The following is a 26,586-nucleotide window of genomic DNA, read 5'->3' on the forward strand; positions in this document are numbered from 1 at the left end:
TGGCTGCTGCCGAGTGCAGCACAGGCTGGTCCCTTCAGCTGCCAACTTCACACTGATCTTGCTGGTGAAGCAGAGCAAGCCCTGCCTCTCCCTCCTGGGCAGTTACCTGTTTCTCAGTCATGGCATAGATGTGCTGGCGGTCGGGGCTGAGCACCAGGTCTCGCAGGATGGAGCTGCCCTCGTGGGCCACGACGTTCTCATACTGCAGTGCCAGGCGCCCGCTGGGACTGGCCAAGTCCACCAGGATCTGCGGAGGAGAGGGGAGAGGATTAGCACGGTCTCCCATGCAGGGTCACTCTGTAGTGGCTCAGGGAGGGGAAACGCTGCAATCACAGCAATGAGGCATGCACAGAGGGGTTTCAATCACGCATGGACCTGAGTCAGGAGGCCTCAATCTCCCCTTCCCCCAACACTCCACCTTGTCACCTTCCACAAGTTTCCGCCCTGCGCGGTTTCCAGCCAGGATCACAAGCGGTGACAAGGGCCATTGCTGACTTCATGAAAATCAGACAGCGGCAGAAATCAACCCGGTGAGAAAGACCCTCAGGCTCCAGGCCTTGGAGGGGCTTTGTCTGCCTCAGGGAAGCACCGGAGCAGCAGCCCAGGCTCAGGAAAGCTCTCCAGACCCTCTCTGCCATCTGGCAGATGTAATGCACCACTTTCCCGGGGCCCCTCCTTTCTCCTACACAATCTGCACACAAGCAGAGCGGGGCGCTGGGGGTAGGCCCACCCAGGGCAAGACTGTGCCCTCAGTCTGTTCTCCAGTCCCAGAGTTCAGTTGTCAACATCCCTAGCAACGGGGCTGTCGCCCTTGGGACAGTATCAGGAAATCCTGCCATTTACTCATCCCACACTTCCCTTTGCTCACTTTCATCCCACTGCTCCTCATTCCACCCCACTGGCTCAGTCTCAGGCAGCCAATCCCTTCTGGCATTTACCCTCTCAGAGAGGCACAGGCAGAAACTGCCTTCCCATTCATCGTCATTCAGCCAGACTATGCAGACTTCTTCGCTCTGTTCATCCCTCCCCAGAAGCCAAGCCCGGCAGCCACCTGGTTATTTTTGCTGCTTTCCTCTGAGCTCCCTCCAGTCTGTCAATATCTTTTGAGCGTGGAGGCGGCCAGAATTCCCAGGTCAGTGTCCCCAGAGCTGTGAAGAAAGGGCCTTGTGCCCCCTTGCTCTGGGATGTGGTGCCCCTTGTACAGAAGAGCCCAGAACTGAGCCATGTCTGACAAGGGGCAGGGGGATTTGACACAGTAATACCCAGAAAGGGCTACCACCTCCATAGGCCAGTCTCCCTTGAGATTCAAGGAAGGTCTCAAGGCTTCAAGGAGTAATTCTGGGTTGGGCCTAGGAAGGTCTAGGGATCCCACTGTACAACAGAGAGAAGACAGGGTCAGCAGAGGTTCAGAAAGCAGCTCTGTTCCCTGAGCTGTGGCAGGGTCACAGCAAATGTTTTAATCCCTTTATGGCTCCCTTTTACATTAAAACTCTTCCTAAATGCCTTGCTTTCTCACTCTACTGGCAATAACCACAGTAGGAGCACTACTGGGACAGTCACCCACAAGGTGGGGGTTAAATTCAGCAGGGCTAGTTCTCTGAACCCAATTGCCCCTCCCTGCTTGCAACGAACACTTACACTCACAGACTTTAAGGGCAGAAGGGACCACTGTGATGATCTAGTCTGACCTCCTGCACATTGCAGGCCACAGAACCTCACCCACCCACTCTTGTCATAGACCCTGAACCTCTGGCTGAGTTCCTGCCATCCTCAAATCATGATTTAAAGACTGCAAGTTACTGAGACCCCACCATTTACTCTAGTTCAGACCAGTAAGTGCCCCTTCCCCATGCTTCAGAGGAAGGCGACCCCCCCCCGCAACATACACACACACAAGGTCTCTGCCAATCTGACTGGGGGGGGGGGGGGGGAAGAGGAGGGAATGTATTCCTTCCCAACCCCAAATATGGTGATCAGTAGACCATGAGCATGTAGGCAAGACCCACCAGCCAGACACGTGGGAAAGAATTCTCTGCAGTAACTCAGAGCCCTCCCCATATAGTGTCCTGTCTCCAGCCACTGGGGATATTTGCCACTTCCACTTTCAGCTAATGGGGTAGCCTGGGAACCTAGCAGAATCTAGCAGCCCCTGGCCTTCAGCAGCCTCCACGGAGAAAGCATCTCAGAACTGGAGCAGGATGCCCCACACCCATTCCCAGGAGGAATCCAGACATACAGAGAAAGGGGCGTCCTCCAGAGCCTCCTGGCCCTGCTAACAAAGCCAGCGCCCATGACCCTGTCACTCACTCACTCTTAGCCCTTGGCCCCTGGGAGTGGGACATTGCCATTCTGCATGGATCTGGCATTCAGATGATAAAAGCAGCCTCGGGACAGGCCAGAGCCTTTGTGGGCATGTTCCTCGCACCAGTGAGTCTCTTGGGGTGCAGGCAGAGAGACAGGCTTGTTCACCTCTAGCAAATGGGAAACAGAACACTGGCTAGTAACCAGAGCCATGCTCCTGCCGGGACAAATGGGGAGTGCCAGGCAAGAGATCTCGGAGCCTTCACAGCACAAACCCTGCCCCAAAACATCCAATGCACTGGCTGCTAAAAGCAAAGGGACAACAAAAATTAGCTTCTCCAACCCCTGCAGAGTAACCCCCTCCTGCCCTCCCCAGCACCCCAAAGCCTGCTGAAAGCTTTGCAGTCCCCGCTGCAATAAACAGACTCCAGCATTTGCATAGTTCCCAATCAGGCAGAGGATACGGGGCTGGAAAGGCAGGATCCCAGTATGCGGTTCATTAGCATGGAAATGTATGCGGCTCACAAACAAACCAGGGCCTGTTTAATTAGAGCGGCGCCTTTGATTCACCACCAGCATCCCGCATGCACCAGCCCCGGATTATTTTTAGTCAGTTTTACAAAACAAATGTATTTAATTAAGAGAGACACCCCTGAGCTACTAGAGAGAGGAGGGCTCCACGTGGTGGGGAGATGGGCTGCCCCCTCGCAGGGTGTGGGGCACTGGGGCCTATGGACAGAGTGTAACTCTGCAGGGAGGAGCTGACAGCTGCTTGGGGAGCCGCAGGCAGGAGCTGAAGTGTGTGCCTGTAGCCACTGATTTCTCCTGCAAGCGCTGCACTCCCCTCCCCTTTACTGGCACTCCCCATCCCGTTACCAGTGCTTCCCGCCGTGCCATCGGTATGGGCCCTGCTCCCCTCCCCATTACCAATGTTCCCTGCTGTGTGGTCGGCATGGGCCCTGCTCCCCTCCCCCTTACCAGCACTCCCCACCCCGTCACCAGTGCTCCCCAGCCCACCCCCAACTAGGCCTCCACTCCCTTCCCTGCCACAGCTGGGCTTCTGCTCCCCTTCCCCTTGCTGACAAAGGCACCAGTCCCCTCCCCATTACTAACACTCCATTTTATGCCCCTCAAAGGAATGCTCCCCTTCCCATTAATGATGCCTCTGTTCCCTTCCCCCTCTGCACCTTTCTGGGTACCCCTCTGCTCAGATTTGGGACCTCAGGTTTGATCCTCCCTCAGAACCCAAACAAGAGCAAAGCTTCCGGGGTGCACCCAGCACTAGAGCACCCAACAGTGCTGCGCGGGGAACAGAGCAGCACGCCAGGAGTCAGGGCACCTGAGCTCTATTCCTGGCTCCAGCCCCAGCTCCAGACATGACCCTTTGCAAGTCACCTCCCCGTGTCTCTGCAAAAGGTATAATGCTCCTGCCCTATTTTAGCAGGCACTGCCTGATGGTGCTCTAATGAAAAGTGCTTCACAAGGGGTAAGCGCTGTCTGTGCCTAATGGCAAAAGCCTGGCCAAAAGCTTCCCCACCCTGACCTGAAGGGAGTACAACCCACACTGTCCAGGGGCAGAGGCTGTCTGTGTGTACAGCACCTAGCACAACAGGGTACTGGTTTACGACCGGGGCTCCTAGGCACTACCACAATACAAATAACAACCAGCACCAATAGGGGCTGAGCGCAAGTCCCAGCTCCCCGAACTCCTGATGCACACAGCGTTCGGGCTCCTAGCAGGCAGGGTGCCCTGAATAGAGAGCTGGGGCTGATTGTGTCCTGCCCATCCCCACACACACAGCATCAAAGCCATGGGCACCTCCTTCACTTTCCCCTGCAATCTGGCACGGGCTCTCCCACGGGCTGTGGCAATGTCACAAATGCACCTTCCTTTCCAACCCTTTTACAGGCCACAGTCACAGCGCCAAGAAATCAATATAGTTTTACCCTGGTTTTAAAATAGATCTATGGGTGGCTGTCACTCCGTCAGTAATTTTTAACTAGCGGGGTAATTTCCCCATTACACTATTGCAGTGTGCAGTGCTGGGAAATAGAAAGAGACATTAAAAATAACAGACGTTAAGCACTTCGAGCTAATGCAAGGCTTCAGGAAAAGCTTCAGAATAATTGCTCCAGGCCAAAGAGGGATGGAGCTGAGCCCCTAATAGCGCGACACACACTGGAAGGGAGTACATGACCCTCACCAAGGCAGGCAGACAGAGACACACAACTCTCTTGCAGATGGGCATCTCTTCTCTTGCGAAAGGAGAGGCCAGAGGCAGCAGACGGGCAGTGTCAAAGGCAACATCCAGCAGCTTAGGGGTCTGGGAGCACAGAATTGAAGGTTGAGAGGCAGTGGGAAGGGGGGATTAAACTACTACTGGGTTGTCAAAGGGCCCTAAGGTGGGGGGGGGGGGGGGAAGAGGGGAGGACTTTTAAGGGTCCGAAGTATCACTTACAGTTCATAGTAGGTAAATTAAAGGGAGTGAAAGGCTTAGGGAGCGCAACGTTCCAGGAGTGGGGGAACCTTTCAACAATGCACCTCACCATCCCCACCTCTGGGGAAGGCTTTCTACGGTGCACCTCACCCACCTTAGCTCCCCAAACCCTCACCCCTGGGGAAGGCTTTCTACGGTGCACCTCACCCACCCTAGCTCCCCAAACCCTCACCACCCCCACCCCCGGGGAAGGCATCATGCCCAACAGGATTACGGTCTAGCCCCTTCACTTTTATTTTTAATTCAGAAACAGGCTGGGAGAAGGAGAGAAAGTGGAGAGGGAAAACCTCTCCCACAGTGAGATGGGCTAAACTGGGAAAGTTTCCTTGCAGGGAAGGGGCAGGAGAACCAACACTTTGCGGGGGCGGGATTTAAAACTGGACTAGAGAATCAGACTAGGGGATACCTGCCCTGCCCTGGGCCTCATGGGGGAATGGATGCGATGGGACCTTGTAGTCTATGGGGGGTTTTTCCAAGCCTTCAGCTGTTAGGACGGGGAAACTCTGGTACAACCAGGCTGTCACATGTAGAACGTACCCTCTAAAAGGCAACAGCCATTGAACTTTGCTACAGGCAGCTCTGAGGAATCTGCTTCCACCTCCCATCTCCAGTGGGTGGGGGGTATTTGAAGGATGGGGAGGAGGATGCAGGTTAATCATAGCAAACCCCTCCCTCCCCCCAGGAACCATGTTTCTTCCTGCCTACCCTGCTCTCCTTCACCCAGGGGAAAAGACCGTTACCAAAAAAAACTCTATTAACCTTTCTCCTCATCCTGATGCTGATAATTACCCAATACTAATAATTACTCATGCTAATTTCTCACTCAGAATTCCTGCCCTCGTTCTGCCTGTCTTGTGTGAGCTGAGCTGAGTCCGCAGCCAGGAGTTACAGGCTGGCTTCAGGCAGCAGCCTTAATGCGCTGTATCACAGAGGGAGAGAGGCAAAGGGGAGGCTGGAAGGAGGCCCCCCAGGAGAAGAAGGGACTCCGAGTCCCTGAAGGGCCGGCTGAGATGGAGAAGCCACATGGGGAGGGTCTCTCTGCCGGAAGGCCAGCAGGAGCAGTACGTTAAGGCCCTAGGAAAGGTGCAGCCTCTTCTGCCCACCACTGTTAACACAAGGCGTGCCAGAGGGAACCAAAAAGAGCGGGTGCTGGCCAGGTTGGGGAGCCATGCTGGGCGATGGAGGGAAAATAGGGAGATCCCCAAAAACACCTCACCACAAATAAATGTGTGGTTGAACATTAGAACTCCCTTCAGACTGTAGGGCCTTGTTCTCGGTGAGCTGCACCAGCTAGCTCCAGAGGACAATCCAAGGCACGAAATCCTCTGGGAAACCTCTCTTGTTTAGGGGAGGCTACCTGCGCCGTGTTTCATCTGCAGGACATGGAGCCCCCACAGCATTGCAACAGTGCCATCTCTAGCATGGACACCACTGAACAAACACAGACCACTCACTCAGCAAAATGTACAACGCAGTCAAACCCCACTGCTCCAGGGAACGCGGCAACCCCAACACCTAGCTCAGAGGCATGAATTCTTCAAGCAATCAACGGATATGAGCAGAGCTGGGTGGATTTCATGCCAAGCTGGGCTGATTCAGGGGGCCAGGTGGGAACCCTTAAGCTAAACAAGGAGGGTTCGAGAGGTGCCCTGCCTCCAACCAGGCAAAATTTGGCAGTTTCATTTCAAGCTTTTGACTTTGCTCAATCCCAAGTGAGAAGCAGAACTGAGGAAATGGGCCAATGACCCAAGCCAGCTGAGTCGCATTGATCAAGCCATGAGACTAGCACACTGCACTGCAGAGCAACGTCTCAACAACCACAAGGCCCAAAGTACTCAAGATCCACAAGATCCCAAGGCACAGGATGGATGCAGTCTGTCCCTTTGATCTGAATGGACTCCTTACCCTCCCCTCCTCTTCCCTGATACAACCCAATCCTTTCCATCTTGTGCATGAGCAGAGCTCTTCCAGCTCCTTCCTCTCCCTGAAGCGAAAAGTGCTGGTTGTCTGGGCAGAAGCAGCACAGACACTGCTCCCTGGAACCATCCCTGTCCAAATTTACACAGGCCAGCAGCCCAAGTGCTCCCCTGCTGGGTGCAGTGCTATCCCAGAGGAACTAGATCAAGCTGTTACCTCTGCTGCCATGGCAGTGGGGCTGCTATTTCTGGAAGGAATGACCCAAACATGGGAGGAGACTGGAACAAGGAAATTACAGGGTGAGATTTTTAAGGGACCAACTCTAAAAAATTGCTAGTAGCCTGAGGCTGGTTTGCAAGTAATACACGTGCAAAAGTATCTCCATGGGGGCATGTGCAAATAGCAGGTCAGGAGCTGGTCTCCCTTTCCATGCGAGCAATCAGAGGATTTTCCTTTGCAATCAAAGGGGCAGCACTTTTGCAGACCAAGGCCTGGGGCTTGTGGAAGTGTGCCCGTCAGGTTATCACAGAAGCACCCAGCAAAACCCCTCATCAGAAGTTTTAAAAACTGCTTGAAAATGAATCCTAACTGAGCGCGTGACTCTGCCGAGTGAGCTAGGTCAGCTTTGCAGCAGCGGGATACACGGACACAGCAGTGCAATGGCATGGGATGTGCATTCTAGAGACGTATTCTCTCTGTGTCGCAGGGGAGTCCTCTTCCCCACGACACACATACAGTGGGAGAGGAGAACTCCTGAAGATGATCAAGAAAAGGACTGCGTGCAGTCACCTTGGAGGTTATAATACTTTGCCTTTCCAAAGCACCCTCTCTCCAAGAATCTCAAAGCATTTTACAAACATCAATTACATTAAGAATACCCATGCCTGGCAGGTCAATGCGAGTCTCACCAGCCCCCTTTTACAGATGAGAAAAATGAAGTGCAGAGAGGGGTCACACTCTGGAGTCTGTGGCAGAGCCTGATATAGTGCCTTAATCACAAGACTGTCCTTCCTCTCCTGATCTCTGGGTAGAAGTGTCAGAGACAGGTGCAAGCAGAGCTGACTCCCTGTGGGAACAGGAAGCAGGGTCTGGGAAGGTTACATCCAAGCATGGGCCAGGAGGAGCTTAAGGGAGGGGATGACATTCCTGAAATGCAATATGCAGAACCTGCTGCTTTCTTGTCTCCCTACACCAGGGGCCCCCAACGTGGTGCCTGTGGGCAGAATGGCACCCGCCGGGGCAGTTGTGTGCGCCCACAGGACACCGCACCGCCGAAATGCCGCCGCCGAGCGCGGCTGCCTGAGAACCGCCCGCCGAAATGCGTTGCCGTTTCTCGGCAGCATTTTGGTGGCAAGACTTCTATCCACTGCCGCTTCTTGGCAGCATTTCAGAGGCGGGGTGTTTGGCGCCCACCACAGTCTGTTGAGACTAGGAATGTGCTATTCCCACAGAAAGGTTGGGGACCACTGCCCTACACACACATTCACTCCCTGGCACTCTGCCTTATTTCTCAGCTCTTTTCCTCTTAAACTGAACTCAACATTAATGGGGGACATCTACTCCCAAGGAGCAAAAGAGCAGCAGGACCCAGCCAGCAAAGGTTGCAGCTAAGCCAGAACCATGCTCAGCATGCCAGAAGCAGGTGCTTATCTAAAGGAGACACACCTTGATAAAGATACAGGCTCCAAAGGGCAGTGCTAAACTGACCTCTGCAAGTCACCTCAGGTGGAGATCAGGGTCAGACACTGGCAGGAGGTTTGAAAGGGCTGGATGGTTTCAGGACTGCTAATAACAACATTTGTAGCTCGAGTTGCCAAGGGAAACCAGATCTCATGTTCCATGGTGTATGCCAAACATTTGAAGGGGTCAGAAAAGAATCTTCTCCATAACCCTCAATGTGATATTGCATAGACTGGGCAATTGTGTGCATTACAGGGGTTCTAACTTCATGCAAAAGTATCCCATAGCAGCCCAAGCTGGAGGTGGGATTCCAGCCTAAAGAGAGCAGTGGTCTGATATTCCATGGTAGGCAAAGTGATACGGGACTCAATGGACCCTTGGTCCCATGCTGCAGCTATTCCTCAGTTCCTAAGTGGCTGTGTGATTATAAGAGAGAAGGTGGGGGAGAAAATATCTGTTACTGGACCAACTTCTCTTGGCGAGAGAGACAAGCTTTTGAGCTTACACAGAGCTCTTCTGCAGGTGATTATAAGTCATTGTCATTCTCCAGGTGACAAGACAGGACAGGCCATTATGACTAGTTTTTCAGGGGACAAATGGCCTCCCCTCAGCTTGACACTAACCCCAGCACAGGGAGGCAGGTCATAGGTAGCCAATGGTTGATGGCAAGTCAACCCAACCCCATTCACAGCAAGATTACGGTTAGTTCATGGCCTATCTCAGAGGTTTGTGGCTAAACAGAGCCATTCCTCTGGCTGAGGTTTAGTTGGCTTCCCGCACCCTTCCACCGCCCCATAGATTCCAATTCCTGTCTTGCTCTGATTTTGCATCAGCTCCACTTGAAGCACCCTAACAAGTGCTCAGGATCAAGGAGCTGTTCAGAACATGTCCAAACCCAATAGAAGAGCGAGTTATGGGGATGGAGCAGCTACAACTGCGACTGTTAGAAAAAAGCTGCAAACAGTCCGATCCCAGATGGAGACCCTCACAGTGTGCGGAGAGACAGGACTGAGACACGGCTGCGGTGCACACTGCTAGGCCAGCCACCTTCCCAGCTCTATGCTTCAGCGGACAGCCACTGCATTGATACACTGATGCTGGGAACCATGATGCAGTGCTGATCAACATTCCCTAAGCACCAAAGGTATCTCAGGGCATCAGAATGTGCCTTCCCAGCATGCACTGCACAGCCTGGACATTGGGGACCCTAATACATGAACAGTCTGTGGAGGGGAATGTGGTTGTGAGTCGGGGGTAGATGGAGTGTACAGTCCCATCTGGGAAACTCCCCTGTGACACATGGTTTTAACTGCTCTGCATCCTGCCAGGCAGCCAATACTCCTACATGCCCTAACCCGATGCCACTTCCCCCACACTGACATAGCAGTACATCACAGGATGAGCAATTGTAAATATCACAAGAGGTTTTTAGAAGTTTCTCAAGGCTTCAGACTGCCCCCCACCGCTCCCAAGACAGGGTCGAAAGGTTTCCTGTGGTGCTCTTTCCCTCCAGGAGAGGTGTGATTGGTGGACCCTCAGCTGGGAAGGCCAGGTCCGGCTGCCAGTCATCACAGGGAAATGTTATTCCCCACTCAAATGGGTGGACTCTTATTTTGGGACACAGCAACGTAATCAGTCCCTTTGCATCATCACATGGCGATCCTGGCTGATGACATAATGGGGCTTAGCATGGTGACAGGAACACTAAGCATTGCATGATGCACTCTAGCTACATGATCATATGCTGTTTGTTCTACAGCAGTGTTTCTCAAATTTCATTTTACTGCAACCCCCTTCTGACAACAAAAAATTACTACACGACCCTGGGCAGGAGGGCCCAAGCCCAAGCCCCGCTACCCGGGGGGTAGGCGGCAGGCAAAGCTCAAGGGCTTAAGCCCTGGGCAGGGGGGTTGTAACCTGAAGCCCTTTGGCTTCAACTTCAGCCCTGGGCAGTAGGGCTCAGACTTTGGCTTCAGCCCCAGGCCCCAGCAAGTCTAACACCAGCCCTGGTGACCCCATTAAAAGAGGGTCAAGACCCACTTTGGGTTCGCAACCCACAGTTTGAGAACCGCTGTTCTACAGGACCCCCACAACATTCAGTGCATGAGACGGAGACTCAATGAGGCAAAAGGCTGCAAAAAGAGAAAGGAAGACACTGGACTGGGATCCTGGCAAACTAAATTCAATTCCTGGCTCTGACACAGATTCCCTCTGTGACCTCAGACATGGTTATCACAGTGTATACACACGGGGTTGCACAGTCCACCTTAACTGTGGCATTTCCTAACTTTCAAGGGTTTGACTTTGGAACATTAACGTTCTTTTAACATAGTTTTTTTTTCCTGCATAACTATTCCTATTACTGGAGCACCCAAAAGCTCCAGGCAGGATCTGGGCCCCAGGGCATTAGGCACCGTACAGACATGTCAACAATCTCTGCCATAAGGAACTTACAATATGAAGAGACGATGCAGTGGGTGAGCATGTCAGTTGGGAGCTGGGGGACAGTAATGAGAACATATTTCTCAGACACTAACAGTGGGCACAACTCAGTGGATGTGAATCCATTAGAAGGTTTCAATATTTTGCAGCCCCTCACTGACCGTCCCCCTCGCTGTCAATAGCTGGCAGCGTCACAGCAGAAGTAGGACTTGGAGGAAGACTGTGAAGGAGGACAGGGCTTTACGCATTAGTTCACGGAGTGTGCACCAAGTGTTGGGGATGGTGTGGGAGAAAGCACACAGCTGCCTGGGGAAAGTCTACAACACATTGGACTAATTCTCGGATTTTATCCGTGTCAGAGGATTTCCTCGGAGCTCCGCACTTGCTGGGGCTGGCCATACCCAGACCCCAGAGCACCCGTTCTCTTAACTAGGAGGAGGTAGGGTACTTAGAGGAACAATGCAAGGGCTAGCCAAATAGGTCACTAGGCAGTATGTGATACAGCGCATAAGCAGAAGGGCCAGTTTGGCTCATGTCCTTAGACCTTGTCCACAGAGGGAAGTTACACTGGATTAGAACATGTTGATTTACACAAGGTTGAACAATCTGTGTAGACAAGGCCTTGTGTTTAATATTAGGCCACCTGGGCACAGTTAATTCTCAGGTCCAAAGGGTTCCCTCCAGGGTTATGCCCCTCCAGCTGACACAATGGTAACCATGGCCAGCCCTGCCAACACTGTATTTCCCAGGGTAGGCCAGGTTTAGAAGGTGCATCTTATGCTGGTGACAGCCCTGGAGATTGCAGCCCCTCTGCCTGAAGGTCAGAGAGAGCATGGGCAGGAGAAGTAGGGCAAGCTCCCCTCGCCCCCAAAGGCCTTGCGCCTGCCCCAGAGAATCCCCTCGTAGGAGGAACAGGAGAGTTCGGCATTTGGTAATTGCACTGAGACTCACCAACTCATTACACATATGTCCCAAGCAGCAGCCAGATGGAAGCAATTCTCAGCCACTCCCACCCTTGGCCTGGATCCAGCTGGCTCTTTCTCCCCTCACAGTGCCGGAGCTGTCTAGGCTCCCAGAAAGCGCTTCAATCTGGCACTTGCACCAGAAAGCACTCCAGCTGGGAGGGACGGCTGGACCCCAGAACATGCACTGCGGAAAGAAGTCCATGGTGCTCGCTGAATTTCACCCTCCGCTGCTGTGCCCCTGGTTCTCCCCAGCCTGCACCTCAGCTCTGCCTGAGCCCACCTCCCAGCCCAGCCTCACAAAAAGCCACCTCACTCCATGGGGGAGAGGAAGGGAGGAGGCCTCAATGTTTCACACTCAGAGTAGCTCTGCTGAGGATGAAGCATCCTATCAAGACAGGGAATTAGGGGGGTGCTCCCAAACAAGGCTGATGATCAAACAGCAACACCACGATGTGGAAACAAAAGAGGCCGGGGAAGGGGACCTGACCCTCAGTGTCCCCCGCCTCCTTAGATAGGGGTCACACCTTCCCTCCCCACAGCCACCTCCCTCTCCCTGGTCCCTACCCTGGCTCTCCTCCCGCTTCCCCGAGTCCCTTCCTCCCTGAATTCAGCATCCCGTCCCCTCCCTCGCCCATCCCTGGGTCCCACCCCATCTGTCTCTCCCCACTGAGGGCCCCTCCCTCTCCAGAGCCATCCCCCTGCCGGTCCCTACCCCCCTTGGCACAGCACTCGTGTTGCTTTGTACTCTTATCTGTGCGTGGCTGTGATTAATTCTCGGTGGCTGGCAGCAGCTACAAGATGGGGCGCTTTAGCCCGCTGCCATACTTCAAAGGCAGGGACTTATCTGCCTGAAACACACTTTGCAGCCTTTTCATGGGGACCCTTTCCAGTTCCACGGGCCAACGCAAGAGGGGCTTATTTATGGGACTGCTTTTCAAAGGGCCCTCCCCTTCCCTCCCCCACTCCCTTCTGGTCTGTGCTCGGCCCGTACACCTGCTGGAGGGGATAGGGAGGCACAGGTTCCCTTCCAGCTCCTAGCTCGCCCTGGGCCACTCACAGCAGCTGCCATGCGGAAGCTATTGGAGGGCAAAGGGACAGGCTGGGTAGGTGGGGGCGCTGAGCAGAGGCAGTCTTTGGCGACACAGGGCTCCTGTAGGGGACAGTCAGTGCTGGTGAAATGGGTTAGAATGAGAGGCCCAGAGACAGCAACCCTCTGCTTATCCTAAGAGCAGAGGCAAACCCCAACACCATCCCCAGCATTGCCCTCACTGCCCGCCCCCTGGGCGGATTAGGGTTTTGTGGGGCCCCTGAGACAGAGCAAGTGAGGGTCCCTCCCCACCCCTTCCGCCTGCAGTCGTCCCCCCCCCCCCCACGCTTCTGCCAGGGAATTGGGGTCGGGGCATGGGGCTTGCTCCGCTCTGCCCGCCTGGTACTCTAGCCAGGGAGCTGAGTCGTGGTGCGGGGAGCAGCTGGAGCGCCAGGCAGGTGGGCAGAGTGGGGTCAGGGCGCGGGGGCACCCATTTTTCAGGGCCCCCCAATTGGCCAGGGCCCCTAGGCACGGGCCCCATTGGCCCAGTGGCTAATCCACCACTGGGTCAGAGGCAGAAGTAGCATATGAGACGTATCTTCAGGGAAGCAGGCTGAGCTCAACCGCCCGTCAGGTGGGCCAGTGAGCTGCTGCCAGATAGGAATTAGCTTTGGTCACTGCTGGCCCAGCTGAGATCCGAACCTGGAGGTAACTGGCGGACAGGGCTCCGGCTTTGTTTCTGGCTTTGTCATCCGTCCCCATCCCCTCCCCCGCCCCCCACCACTTTCCTCTCTAGCACCATGTGACTGCCCACAACACACACGCGTGCACACAGGACAGATGCACACATACTACACTGCCCAGCAGAAGGAACTGCACCTTTCCCTTTCTAAACCTCCCAGATGGATGGCTGAGCCAGCGAGCAGCGGAAACCCAAGTCAACAAGCCCAGGCTCTCCTGAGCCAAGACAAGCCTGGGGTTGGGGCTGGGTCACACGCTCCATGCTCTGCACTTCAGGCTCTGGTTGTTTGGGGTTTTTTCTATTAATAACAGAAGAATTTTGCTGTGGTGGCTGCCCCGCTTCCCAGCAGGGCTCAGAGCAGCAGGGACCAGGCAGGTGGGAGGAACAGAGGCTGAACGTTCATGCTGCAGCAGGAAGGGTTCACTCGTCAAGCTCAGCTGACTGCTCAGCCACGTGCCTTGCGGGGGTGGGTGGGGGGGGGGAGTTAGGGCTTCAAAGGATTTGAAAGGTTATTGACGGGAATCATTTCTTATAGAGTTTGTGCCTCTAATCCTGACTGAACCACAACACATTGCAAACTACATACAGGAACTGCCCGGCCCACCACAAACGCAGCTACCTCTGGGGTGGAACGTGCCAGCTGTTTGACAGGGCACAGCAACACTGCACACAAAAGCTTAGGGCAGCAAATGGAGAAATCCAACTGAAATTGCAGGGGGATTTCGGGAGACAGAATGGAATTAACTACACTGGGATTTGGCCAGGTCACTCGTGGGAAAGACTTGGGCTTTATGTCTCATCCAAAAGAGGAACGCTCTCATCCACAAGAGGTCTGGGGAGAGGGGCGATATTGAAACACGGGGGGACAACTGAAGGTTCCCTCTGTGCGTACTGGAGCACAGGGACTCAGGAGGGAAGGGGGGGTGCCCCCCTCTATATACATTCCATCTCCAGCCCACCCCCAAGAATCACTAGGAGACCTGTGGCACCCAACAGCTGCCAGGCTCAGCCCCTCGCTCCCCTTCCCCATCTCAGATTTCTAAGAGATGGGTCCTTACTGTGGGATCTGGTGCAGGCGACTATCTTAGGAGACGGGGCAGGGAGTGAGCAGCACCCATGCTAGGAAGAGCCATCTCAGCCCCTTCCCCCAGCCCTCCCGCTGGGGCACAAGACACATATTTCCCTTGCTTTGAAGTGGCAGGGATGGAATGGTTAGGTCCCGCCCCACTCCAGAGAGGACTGCTGAGCAGCAGAGCCAGGGCTGGGGGAGGAAAGGGGAGGGCTCTTCACTAGGACTCCCTCCCAGGCCACATCTACACTAGCAGCTGCCTTACCAGTGCCAGCTAAGGGGAGAGCACTTGAGTGGACAGGGCACAGGCGTTTGGCCCATGGGGTCACCTCCACAGCACTGAGGGTAGCGATGGTGAGAAGAGCGCAGAGGAATGCTAGTGCAGATACAGCCAAAGGGGAGCCCCATCCCCCCACACACATCTGTCCATCTGTCAGACCATGTTAGACTGAGAAGCAGCTGAGTCCCCTACAAGTGCCCAACTGTTGGACACAGGTGCTGGCGTGAGTCAGCCTTCAAATAGCTTTGGGTCAGGATTGCAGTATTTCAGCAGAGCTGGGGATGGGGAAGCCCAGGACTGGAATAGCAGAGGACTGGGGGTCAGGACTGAGGAGCACTGGCAGAGTTGGGTGCGGGAAGCTATACATCTCCAAGTCACCCCTACCTGACTCATCCTGGGCTCTGAACCTTGGGGTCTGAGAGCACAAAAACCCACCCAAAACAACTTAAAGAACAGGGGAGGCTGTGCCAGCTGCATGTGCACAGGCTTTTGAAGCAGAGAAAATTATTTTCTCTTCAGAATAGCCTGAGGCTTGGATTTGCAGCTGGGGCAAGGATTAGAGAGAGCAACCTCTAACAAATGATCCCCATCTACCATAGCTTCGATGCTGGTAGCGGGATGTGAGACAGATGCCAGCTGAAGATGTTGTCTCTGCGATCATACTGGGGCCACCGGGCAAGGTGGGTTTTCCAGGAGAGCGCCTTTTCTAAGGGAGTCACTCTCAGGTGTGGAGGTGGAGTCTCCCAAGAATCACAGAATAGAATCATAGAATATCAGGGTTGGAAAGGACCTCAGGAGGTCATCTAGTCCAACCCCCTGCTCAAAGCAGGACCAATCCCCAATTTTTGCCCCAGATCCCTAAATGGCCCCCTCAAGGATTGAACTCACAACCCTGGGTTTAACAGGCCAATGCTCAAACCACTGAGCTATCTGTCCCCCCAAGGAACGTACCCAGCATGTAACCACCCCAGCAGGCTCCTGACACCATAGCTGCTGTTTATCTCCCCCACTTTCCCTGCAAGCCACTATGGGAGAAGCTCTGAGCCAAGTCTGCTCTCCACAGAGGCTCCACAGTCCCTGCATTCCCATAGAGGAATCTAAACTATGTGGCATGAAGAGGGTGCTGGGCCTGCGCTTTCTGCAGACGGAGGAAAGGACAGGACCCAGCCTACCTTTGCTCTACCCTTCCCCCGCCCTCCCAGCCCTGGCTCCAGTTCCAACAGCTGCTGTTCAAAGGAATTTATTCTTCTCCGGTTGGATTGCAGACATGTCTCTTTCCAGACAAGCAGCTGGCCCCCCGTGGGCAAACAGGGCCTCATGATCATGGCTGCCAGTGGGATCTCTGATGGAACATGGCCCGACTTGTTCTGGAGAACTGTGGGATTAGCCAGCATTTCAGGGGGGAGGCTTCTTTATTGATTAGTGCAATTTTCTTTGTGGAGAATCTCATGCGACTGAGAGGCCACAAGCTCCCCGTGCGCCGACACCAATGGGCATGAACCTCAGGAGCCTCTGGGATGGTGGGCATGAGCCCACACACACCGTAGGGATCACAGGACAGTGGGCTCTGCAGCCTGCTGGGAATACATCATTCTGACTCCCACCCACCCACAAACACCAGCCCTGGATCGCTGCCCATCTCAATATCAGAGCCTACAGGTTTATTGTGGGCACCCAAACATGACTGGTATGTATCTGGCATGACAGCATGTTGCATGGCGTGATGGGGGAGGCTATATGCAACATCACTGGGCTAGCACTTGAGATCACCAATGATGCAATGTGAGATCACAGTACGACCATATTCTTTTGTGAGGCCAACCTTGAAGAGGCCATGACCCTGCAGAGCTGGGAGCAGTATGGCCAGATAGGTGGGCTCATTCCCAGCCCTCACAGCACTAGCCCAAGGCAATGCCCCTGGCTTGCACCTTGCTGCCGCATGGCCATTGTGGCCAACAGCGTGGCACAACAAGAACTGTAGGGGGCCCCTGGCATGATGGAACAGGGCTGACAAGGCGCCTCCCTCCCAGATGAGTGGGCCCCCAGAGAAGGAATTCACCAAAACGAGGGGAATGGCACCCCATCCCTGTCCAATACCTGGCGGTGCCATAGCACAACAGAGCCCTGCTGTTTCTGTTCCGCTTCAGTGACAGGCCCACGGGTTGAGCCTCTCCAATGAGCCCTATGAGCAGATGGCCCCGGCCTCTCTGTGCACTGCCAGGCTCACCTTCCCCCAGTGGGATGAGCCCTGCGAACTTCTGCCCTGAGCAGCTGCCAGGAAGCCTCTCCCCACCCTCATGCCCTTCATCTAACAGGCAGGGCAGGTTATGCCTTCCCAGCTGGGATCAAACGAGGGCCTCTGGTTTCAAACAACAACAGACACACAAAGGTCTCTGCTCTCCCCAGCCCAGCAGATAGAGCTTTCCCACTCATTTCCTCTCCTCCGTCATAAACAATCCCAGAGAGGATTAACTATCCATCTATTTCACTCCCTGCTGTCTCTGCTCTTCCACCCCTAATAGATCCCTCCAGGGCAGCTCTGAGGCACAACCCAGGGGAAGCTTGCCATGTCACTGCCAGCACCCTGGACCTTGGTCTCCAGGCTGTCAGTCTAGCCCTGAGATGTCACAAGATTTACTAAATACAATGCAGAACATTAGCTTCTGCAATGATGATACTGAGACAGCACAGGGCAATTTACCCATTCGGAGCACTGGGCAGACATAATCTAGCTCAGCGGGTCTCAAACTGTGGGTTGGGACCCCAAAGAGGGTCGCGATCCCATTTTAATGGGGTTGCCAGAGTCCGTGTTAGACTTGCTCCAGCCCAGGGGGTGAAGCTGAAGCCTGAGTGCTGCCCACTGAGGGCTGAAGCCAAAGCCCAAGGGCTTCAGCCTGGGGCAGCGGGGCACGGGATTAGGATCAGGCCCCAGGCTGCCTTCCCCGCCCCAGGGGTCATGTAGTAATTTTTGTTGTCAAAAGGGGGTCATGGTGCAATGAATTTTGAGAACCACTGATCTAGCTAATCCTCACAATCACCCTAGGGAATGGGGCTAGGTCATTATCTCATTAGCCCCATTTTACAGCAGTAGAAACAGGGGCCGAAGAAACACCCTTGATTGCCACACAGCAAATTGTGGTAGAGCTGGAATTAGAACATATGGTTCCTGGCTCCCAGCTTTATGCTCAGTCCACTAGACCACGCTACCTCTCAATGGCCATTGTCCATATGAAGGATTAGCATAAGTAACTCAAACTCTGCTCAGAGCGAACAGACAACAGGTTCGATGATGCAGCTGCCTTGACTTTTGAATCCTATTTATTTTTGCTTACTGACTAAATCACAACATTTGGTAAATCGTATCAACAACGATACCTGGCGCTTCATCCAGGATCTCAAGGCACCTTGCAAACACAGGGAAGTATCACAATCCCCATTTTGCAGATGGCACAGAGAAATGATGGGATCTGCCCAGGCACTAAGAAAAATGGGATTAGCACCCAGCTCTCCTGATGCTCAGTCCAGTGCTCCAACGACTGGCCCACACTGTTAGTGTGGGGAATGGAAGTTCTATTGGGCTGCAGAATATTCTAGTTGTCGGAAGGCAAGCAGTTCCGATGGCTGTTTGCTGGCTACCGAAACCAAACTGCTAATTCCAGAGGTGTCTTGGAAATAAATATTGCCTGGAACACAGAAAGTTACCCAAGGCACGATGGGGAAATGCTGACTCAACTCTATCCCCACCCCCTGACTACCCCAAAACACACAGCGTGGGAGACTACCAAGGAACTACCAAGCTCCTTATCAGCTGGGTGTCCTCCCCCACAAGTGATCACGGGCGCTTTTCCCTCACGCCTGGCAGAGGCACTTTCTTCTCATCCATGTATTTGGGGAGGGGGAGATAAGCTGCTGACTTTCATTCTGAGAAACAGTTCCCATTTAATAAAGATTAATACAAGTGAGGTTTCCATCCCGGACCCTGCGTCGCCGTGAGCCAGAGAATACTGGAACTTTAATTATATCAGCATAATAAAGCAAAAAACAGGGAGATACTTAATCTAAATCAATGTTCATAACAGCAACAAACTCTAACAACTCACCGACACTGACAGATATGACACTGGTTAATCTAACCAAATTCAAAGTGAATGTTATTAATAGTCCCGCTCAGCATGTGCACACATTACTCACATCACTAATCCCTGGTCCGTCGATGGAGAGGCCAGGCTATCTACTCGAGACCAACGGGGATACCTTCAAATACACGCAGGGTCGAAGCCAACACACATACACATATGTCATGGGCTTAGAATATCTCCCTCTGCGCATACAGCACCCCAGCGGCTAAGGTACACACAACCATGAACATGCACACAGCCTCAGCCTCAACAGACCCCATGCGCACTCAGCTCCCCAACCACTGAACAAACCCAATCATTCATGCTCACACTGATGCACCCCAACACTTCCCTCCCGCCCCACAGAGCTCCATAACTACTGATGTGTGTGTGCACACATGCACAGTTCCAACACAAACACTCCTGCATACAGAGCCTTTCCCCAACACACACAATACCCCAACCACTAGCATACACAAACACACACAGCTTAAGTCCCAGCACAACCACATGCATCCACACTTAAACAGCCTCTCCCCAGCACACACAGCTCCCCAACCACTAATACACACAGACTCAACCCCAAAACAAACCCACCCATCCATGGTCACACAGTCTCACCCCAACATGCAAACCAAGCACATACAGTATCTCCCAACTGCATCACAAGCATTCTTATCCGTGCAGTCCCCACCCCGCACAGCGCCACCACATCCCCCGTTTTACCATCATCACACCCCTGCAGGGACAGGGACTTATGCCCTTAACACACCCATGCAAGAGAAGTACCCACAGACCTGCCAGCACACACCCTGCTATGCACGCGTATCCTCAGGCTCCGACATTCACCATCAGCGACCCATACACACAGAGACACGGACACCCTCCACATCTGGAGACACCCGCTGAGCCCAGCTGTCAACCCACCCATCCCCATCCCTGGTCAAGAGCAATAAATACAGCCATGGGAGGAGGAACTGCATTTCACCTCTGGGCCGGACACAGCCCACCCCAGAAGGGAGCTCTAGGAGGGGAACACTGCTTCCGGAGACATAACAGAACTCAGCAACTTGCTTGGGGCTGGAAGAATGGGAGGCCCCTGCATGGAAATCACTGTGCAATTTACAACACTGGCCTGTCTCTGCTGTCCAGGCTACTATCAGTATGCTCAGCCCTGAGGTCTCACCACACTCCAGACAGGGAAGCTGGGTCCCTGAAAACCCAGTTAGTGTAATTCCTGAGCAGTGCCCCTGAGCAACCCACAACACACTCAAGGGACTTCTTGGGGGAAGCCATCTTCAAGCTCACCCTATCATGCTGCAGTTACACCCCGAGCCAGAAGCCCACTGCCTCAACAACAGCCTCCATCACCTGACACCAGAGACTGAAAGAAACAGGGCCTGCTCTGTGGAACCTGGAGCCTATTCCCCTGTTTGGGGCTATGAGCACCCAGAGCCCAGCCCTGTAATCAGTCCTAGGCACAGACAAGTGTAATGAGCAATGGGTGCATCTGCAGTCAACACTGGAGAAAACAATCAGATAACCTGGGACCACACTTTGGGGACACAGTCATGTACAGCTCCAGCACATGAGCTAAGGATAGACAAAATCACTGCACCATGCAAACACCATGGGTTTGCACTAGGAGACTCAGAGAGAGGGGGAGATCCAATGGAAACTGAGGGGGAAAGATTGAGAGACAGTGAAAACCTCTCACTGAGAGACAGCGAAAAAGGGGATGGAAAACTCTAATGACAAAAGACGCTATAGATATAGGTCCCCAGTGGTGCCCGCCAGCCTCAGAACTCTCCTTGCCCTAACATACAGCACCACTTTCCCGTCAGCTAAAATGGCATTTTTTTACCTCTTCCTTATGAAAAAATGCATGTTTAAAATTAGAGAGGGGAAGAGGCACAAAGCCAAACTGGCTGTATACAGCCAATTAGAGCTGACTCAGGCTCTAGCCCTGGCCCCACACTCTTGAAAAGCTCGGAACAGACCATGACCCTGACCACAGCTCAGGACTGCTAAAACTCAACCCCCCACCAGGCTCGCGAGCTCTTTCAGGAGCTTGAACCTTTCTACTCAGCAGATCCATCTGCAGCCCATGAAAGAGAGGGAGCCACTCCAGCACAGCACGGCTTAAGAGCGACTCCATCCCACTATGTTCTCGCAGCTGATCCAGCACATCGGCCCCCCACCAGCCCCCAGTGCCAGACACCAGCCTCCTGCATACAGAAACATTAGGGACACTAGCTGGCAGCAAGCTGCAGGAGCCCACTCGCTCACGGCTAATCGCTTTCACCCCATCCCATAGGATGAAGAGAGATACAAGACAAAGGCTCCTTTCTTCCCAGGCTGTATTGCCGCTGGAGGTTATTAATCTCTCTGCAGGGGAGGGGAATGCTGGACTTTGGCCAACATGCAACAAAGTCAAACATTTGTCTTAAAGCCGTAAAGGAGCCCCATGTGAGCATGTTCGTGGGCTTGCAACATGACCCAGCACCAAGTGGGGACGCTGCGTCAGCAGATTTGCTCACAGCACAAGTGCATGTGCGTCTGTAACACAACCCCCAGCTCTCTCCAATCAAACCTCAGCAGCGAGGGCCTGCAGGAGGCTGCGTGCTAGCAGGGGCTCCAGCCCAGGCGGAACAGACACTTAGGGCACACACCTGCTCAGACTTTAAATGAGACAGAGGAGGTGCTGCAGCATAAAGAGCTACCTGAGGGAAAGCTTAGTGGCAACTCCTCAGGGACAACATATGGCCTGTCCTCACATGGGGCCATGGGAGAAGAGCCGTCCTGCCATTAGAGCTGGGGGCAGAGTCAGGACTTTCTACTCCCATATGAGCAGAAGTGATTGAGTGGTTAGACCAGGAGGCTAGGCCTTTGTCTTCATTAAGAAAGAGGGTGTGAGCTACCATATGGTAACATCCCAGTGTGGGCAAGGCAGTTGTGGTTTGCACACGAGTTAGCTGGTCGAGGTAAACACTAGGATCCACCCTAGTGTTTACTTCAGCCTGCTAACATGAGAAAACTACAGACTGCCTTGTCTGCACTAAGTTTGAGTTGGTGTTATTTACCCTGTGCTAGGTAGCCACTGACTCGCTGTACACCTTGGGAAAGCCACTTCAGCTGTCGGTGCCTCATTTTCCCCACCTGAAAACCAGGGATGATAATACAGCTCACCCACCTTTAGCTCCTCAGACGGAAGGGGCAATGGAGTTAGCTACTATTTGATCACTGCTGACCTGCCTCTTCAAAAGGGCAAAGGGTCTGAGAAGACACAGGGTTGGAGATGCCAATGGGGCTGGACGAATCGTTCCAGTAATGAAGGGGTGGAGAGGGAAGACTGGTTAAAATCTATGACAGAAATAACGGTTGGGATGGCTCTCATATCACAGATCGATTTACTTTGGTAACACCCCCACGGAGAGGACCCATGCAGACCTGTAGTCCAGGGTCTCTGTCACAGGACAGACCACGCAAGAGAATATCCCCATGCACACTCCGGACCACTCTAGTCCATTGTCACTCAGGCCTCACAACTCACACCACCGCATCCAGCCCCCCACACTGTTCCCCTCCTGTCTGCCATGACAACAACACAGCAACTGCAGTGACTGCCACTACGGAAAGTCCATACTCCAAAAATTCTTTGAGGTCTTTCTACTGCAGTTGAGCAGCTGGAAAGAAGGGGAGTTTGCACCATGCAACCAGCCAGCCCTCCACTCCCCATGCCACTGCATGGGAACCACTGCTCAGAGCATAGATCACATATATCAGAGGGACAATCCCTGCAACTGCAGAAGCTGGTCCCCATTCGAATACAAGGCTGGCACGCCACCTCACATGATGAGATAAGCACCTGTCACAGCCATCCACCTGCTAATCACCTGGCTGCCTGCCTTTGTCTGGGAGATGGGCCACAGTAACCCTTACATTAAGCCATATTCAAATGAAGAAGGGAAGGGAAGCAAAGGGGACAGTTAAGTGAGGACGTGCTGCTAGAAAACTGCACTCAAGAGCCATGTACTCTTACAGTGGTGAGAAAGAGGTTAGGATGCTTTCATTCCCCTCCTTCCCTCTGCTACATGCCCAGTGCGCTGAACCCCCACAGCTCTGTCCCCCAGTAGCATCTTCATCTCCATTCTCCTCAATCTCCCCAACCCCACTCTCTTCTCCCCAGCTCGACAGCTGCTCCAGCAGCCTCGAGCCATTGATTTCTCAGCTTTGCCCTTCAAAACTCTCCTGGCTCCACGCCCGGTTTGTATCGTTTAGTTACTCAGGAGCAAAATATCTCTATTATTATTGCAATTATTTCCCAATCAGCGTCGCTCTGGGCTGATTCAATCGGAGGGGGGGCTCCTGACATGGAAATCAATGTGCAGCCATCACCCTGGGTCACTGAGTCAGGGAGCCGCAGGGCACCCAACAGGAGGCAATTGGAGCTGAGCGGGGAGGGGGGTTCCACTGTCACATGCTGGTCACTGCTTTGGGAAGCTGCATCTCCAGTGGGATATTGCACTCATGTGCCCCCTAGTGTTTTGGCTATTGGGATTCAGGGGGGCAGCAATGCTCTGAAAGGTAACCTGCAAGGAGGAAACAAAAGGGGTTGGTGCCCTTGTGAGCTTTCACATAGACTCTCAGATGTTAATGCCAGAAGGGACCATCGTGCTCATCTAGTCTGACCTCTTGCACATCCCCTATCTGTGGGAAGGTGCTGCGAGGGAGGGGCTAATAAATAAGGGCTTTTTCCGCTTGTTTTTTATATTAGGAATTCAGGCCTTGACTGCCCTGTTTTTCCTGGAAGACTCTATGGGTGACAGGAGCCGTAGCAGCACACTGACCTCACAGGTACCACACAGAGACCGCATGGAATCAGCTTTCAGAGTGTTGAAAATGGTGTGTTAACACAGAAAACTCCTGAATACATACCCCTCACCTTCAACTGAAAGCCAAGACAGCTCTCAGTCCGTGGTGCTGGGACCTCCAAGGAGACAGCCAGCAAAACTGGGATGAGCAGTCACAACATTCAGGATAACTGCAGCGTAAGGCCATGTCTACACTAGCAAGCTTGCAGAGGCACAGCTATACCAATACACTGGTGCTGCTGTACGTTCGCATGTGTAGCCGCTCTATGCCGATGGGAGACCTGTCTCACGGTGACATAATAAAACCACCCAAATGAGTGGTGGTAGCTATGCCGGCAGCAGAGCATCTGCCGGCGGCAGAGCATCTCCCGCCGACATAATGCTGTGCACATGAGCGCTTTTACTGGCAAAACTTATGTTGCTTGGGGGATATTTTCTTTCACACCCCTGAGCGACAAAGTTTTGCCGACGTAAGTGGAAGTGTAGACATGGCCTAAGAAATAAGCCAACTTCTTTCTCCTTTGCAGGTTACCTTTCAGAGTGATGTGCTGAAAGTAGCCCTTCTCTCTCACCTTCTCAGCCTGGTTAGAATGCAGGGGGAGTCCCCAAATTAATGCCCCCCCCCAGCCTGAATAGGACAGATAATCACACCCTATTTCTGCAAAAAGCAGGAAAGCCTCATTCCCATTTTAAAGAGATCCTTGGAAGGAGGAGGAGCCAGCAATGAGCTTGCCAACATCTGCTACACAAAGGAAGCATTGGGGGGGGGGGAGAAGAGGGAAGAGACACTGGGGGCTGGAGTGCAGCTAGACCTGGCACTGAGAACAGCTGATCTCTCCCCCCACCTCCTATCATTGCCAGGGAAAATGCTATTTCTTTCCTTGCCCTTAAAACAACAAAGCAGTGAGTGAAGCTGAGTGGGGCAGGGAGCCATCCTGCCTAGGATCATGGGAGTTAAAGACAGGAAGAGACCAAGCAGGGTCCTGGGAGCCCAGGATTGGTCCCTAGACACTATTGCTCCAGAGCTATGCTCTGCAGAGCTGGAGAAGGCCCAGCAAGTGCCATCCCATCTCTCGCTGGTCGAGGCCAGCACTGGAGTGTTCCCTGCTGTCTCTTCTTCTGAGGCTCCATCCTGTCCACTTTAAAATGAAACTAGAGACTGCCTGACTGAGAATCCAGCGTTACTGACATCTGTGTCTTGGGTGGACCCTGGCTAGGATGACTTAGTGGGTGTTGGTCCTGCTTTGAGCAGGGGATTGGACTAGATGACCTCCTGAGGTCTCTTCCAACCCTAATATTCTATGATTCCCAGACACCCAAAGCTTCTGCTCCATGGAGTGAGGAAGGCAGAGGGAAATCAAGCTTCCTCAACAACACCACCCCCCCCAACGCTCCAGGCGGGGACACAAGCCAGTTCCCCTCATCCAGCTTTGTGTCTGTTTCACCCACACTTCCCATCCCATGTTCTGAGTAATGCAGAGGAGGACAACGCAAGGCTGAATCCCAGAGCAGCTGACACAGAGGATTCAGCATCTAGAGCTTATGGAATCCAACCACTTCCCCAGCTGAAACCAGGTGGACAGCCCCAAGCCAGATATGGACACTGTCACCTTTCATGGGCTGCCTTCCAAGCACAACTCCACCTTCCGCCCCACAAATCCGGCCTGAAAAAAAAAAATCTCAGTCTTAACCCTCAGCTGCCCAAACCTCCCCTCAGTCTATGATAAATGCTTTATCATTGGGAATGGACAGGAGAACATTGTGAGAGATGGAGACGGGAGAACATTGTGAGAGATGGAGACGAGTTGCACAGCCTTCACGGAGTTTCATTTATTCAGCCTTTTATGGGAAATTCTTACCATGGTCTCTGCAGAGTCACCAAGATGCACATGGGGGAAAGTGTGGGGACCAATCATTTAATGCCATGATGTCTAGCGATATCCCTCAACACCACCATGTAGCAGCCCCACTAACTAACTTGTAAGGCCGTTTCCCCACTTCCGTATCTAGCAGACAGAGCAGATTTTCAGGTAGACGAGGTGATTATTGTTGTTTATAAAAGGCACCACAGGCATGCATCTAGGTTTATTCATCCATCAAATTTCTCTCCAGAGCCCTACATTCAAAGTCAATGAAACCCCATGAGCTTAAAACCTTCCGAGCAGGTAGACCGTAACCCAGACTCGGCACGTTCAAGTGGCTACCCATTCACTGAACTCCTGCCACCCGAGTGTAACAGTCATTATTTCCACTATGTACCATCTGAAGGCCATTTGCTGCAGTAATATATTACAACAAACGTATCGCATGAACTACATCCACTACCCCTTCATGTCTGCCCAGGGAGGACAACTCTGCTGGCTGTGCAAGTGAGATTCAACTTCAGCTATTTAACAGAGGCTTTGATCCTTTTATATAGAGCAGGCCTCTTGTTGCTGCAGCTCTATGCTGCCCTAGTGTTTAATCTTGATTGACAAATAATATCCAGGCGACGTGGAAGAAGGTGATAAGTGATAGATAAGTGGTGTCTAAATAAGTGGCACATCAGCAATTCAGGACGTTAACTCCCAGGATAGAAATATAGTTTGACTGTATAGAATCCACAATGTCTGCAAGGCAAAATTATAAATTGCTCATAGAAAACCCTACCCTCAAAGGGGAAAGCAAACCAGT

General features: G+C 53.1%; 1 protein-coding gene across 2 annotated transcripts in view; it reads right to left on the bottom strand.

Annotated features, from left to right (window-relative positions):
* Window positions 1-26,586, bottom strand: part of PLXNA1 (plexin A1) — a 516,682-nt gene that overhangs the window by 395,603 nt on the left and 94,493 nt on the right. For both annotated transcript variants that reach the window (XM_074957636.1, XM_074957635.1), the window contains exon 4: window positions 107-247. In XM_074957636.1, coding sequence (XP_074813737.1) covers window positions 107-247 — 141 coding nt within the window. The remainder of the gene's footprint in view (window positions 1-106; window positions 248-26,586) is intronic.

Source organism: Natator depressus, chromosome 7 (assembly GCF_965152275.1).
Source record: "Natator depressus isolate rNatDep1 chromosome 7, rNatDep2.hap1, whole genome shotgun sequence".
Lineage (NCBI taxonomy): Eukaryota > Metazoa > Chordata > Testudines > Cheloniidae > Natator > Natator depressus.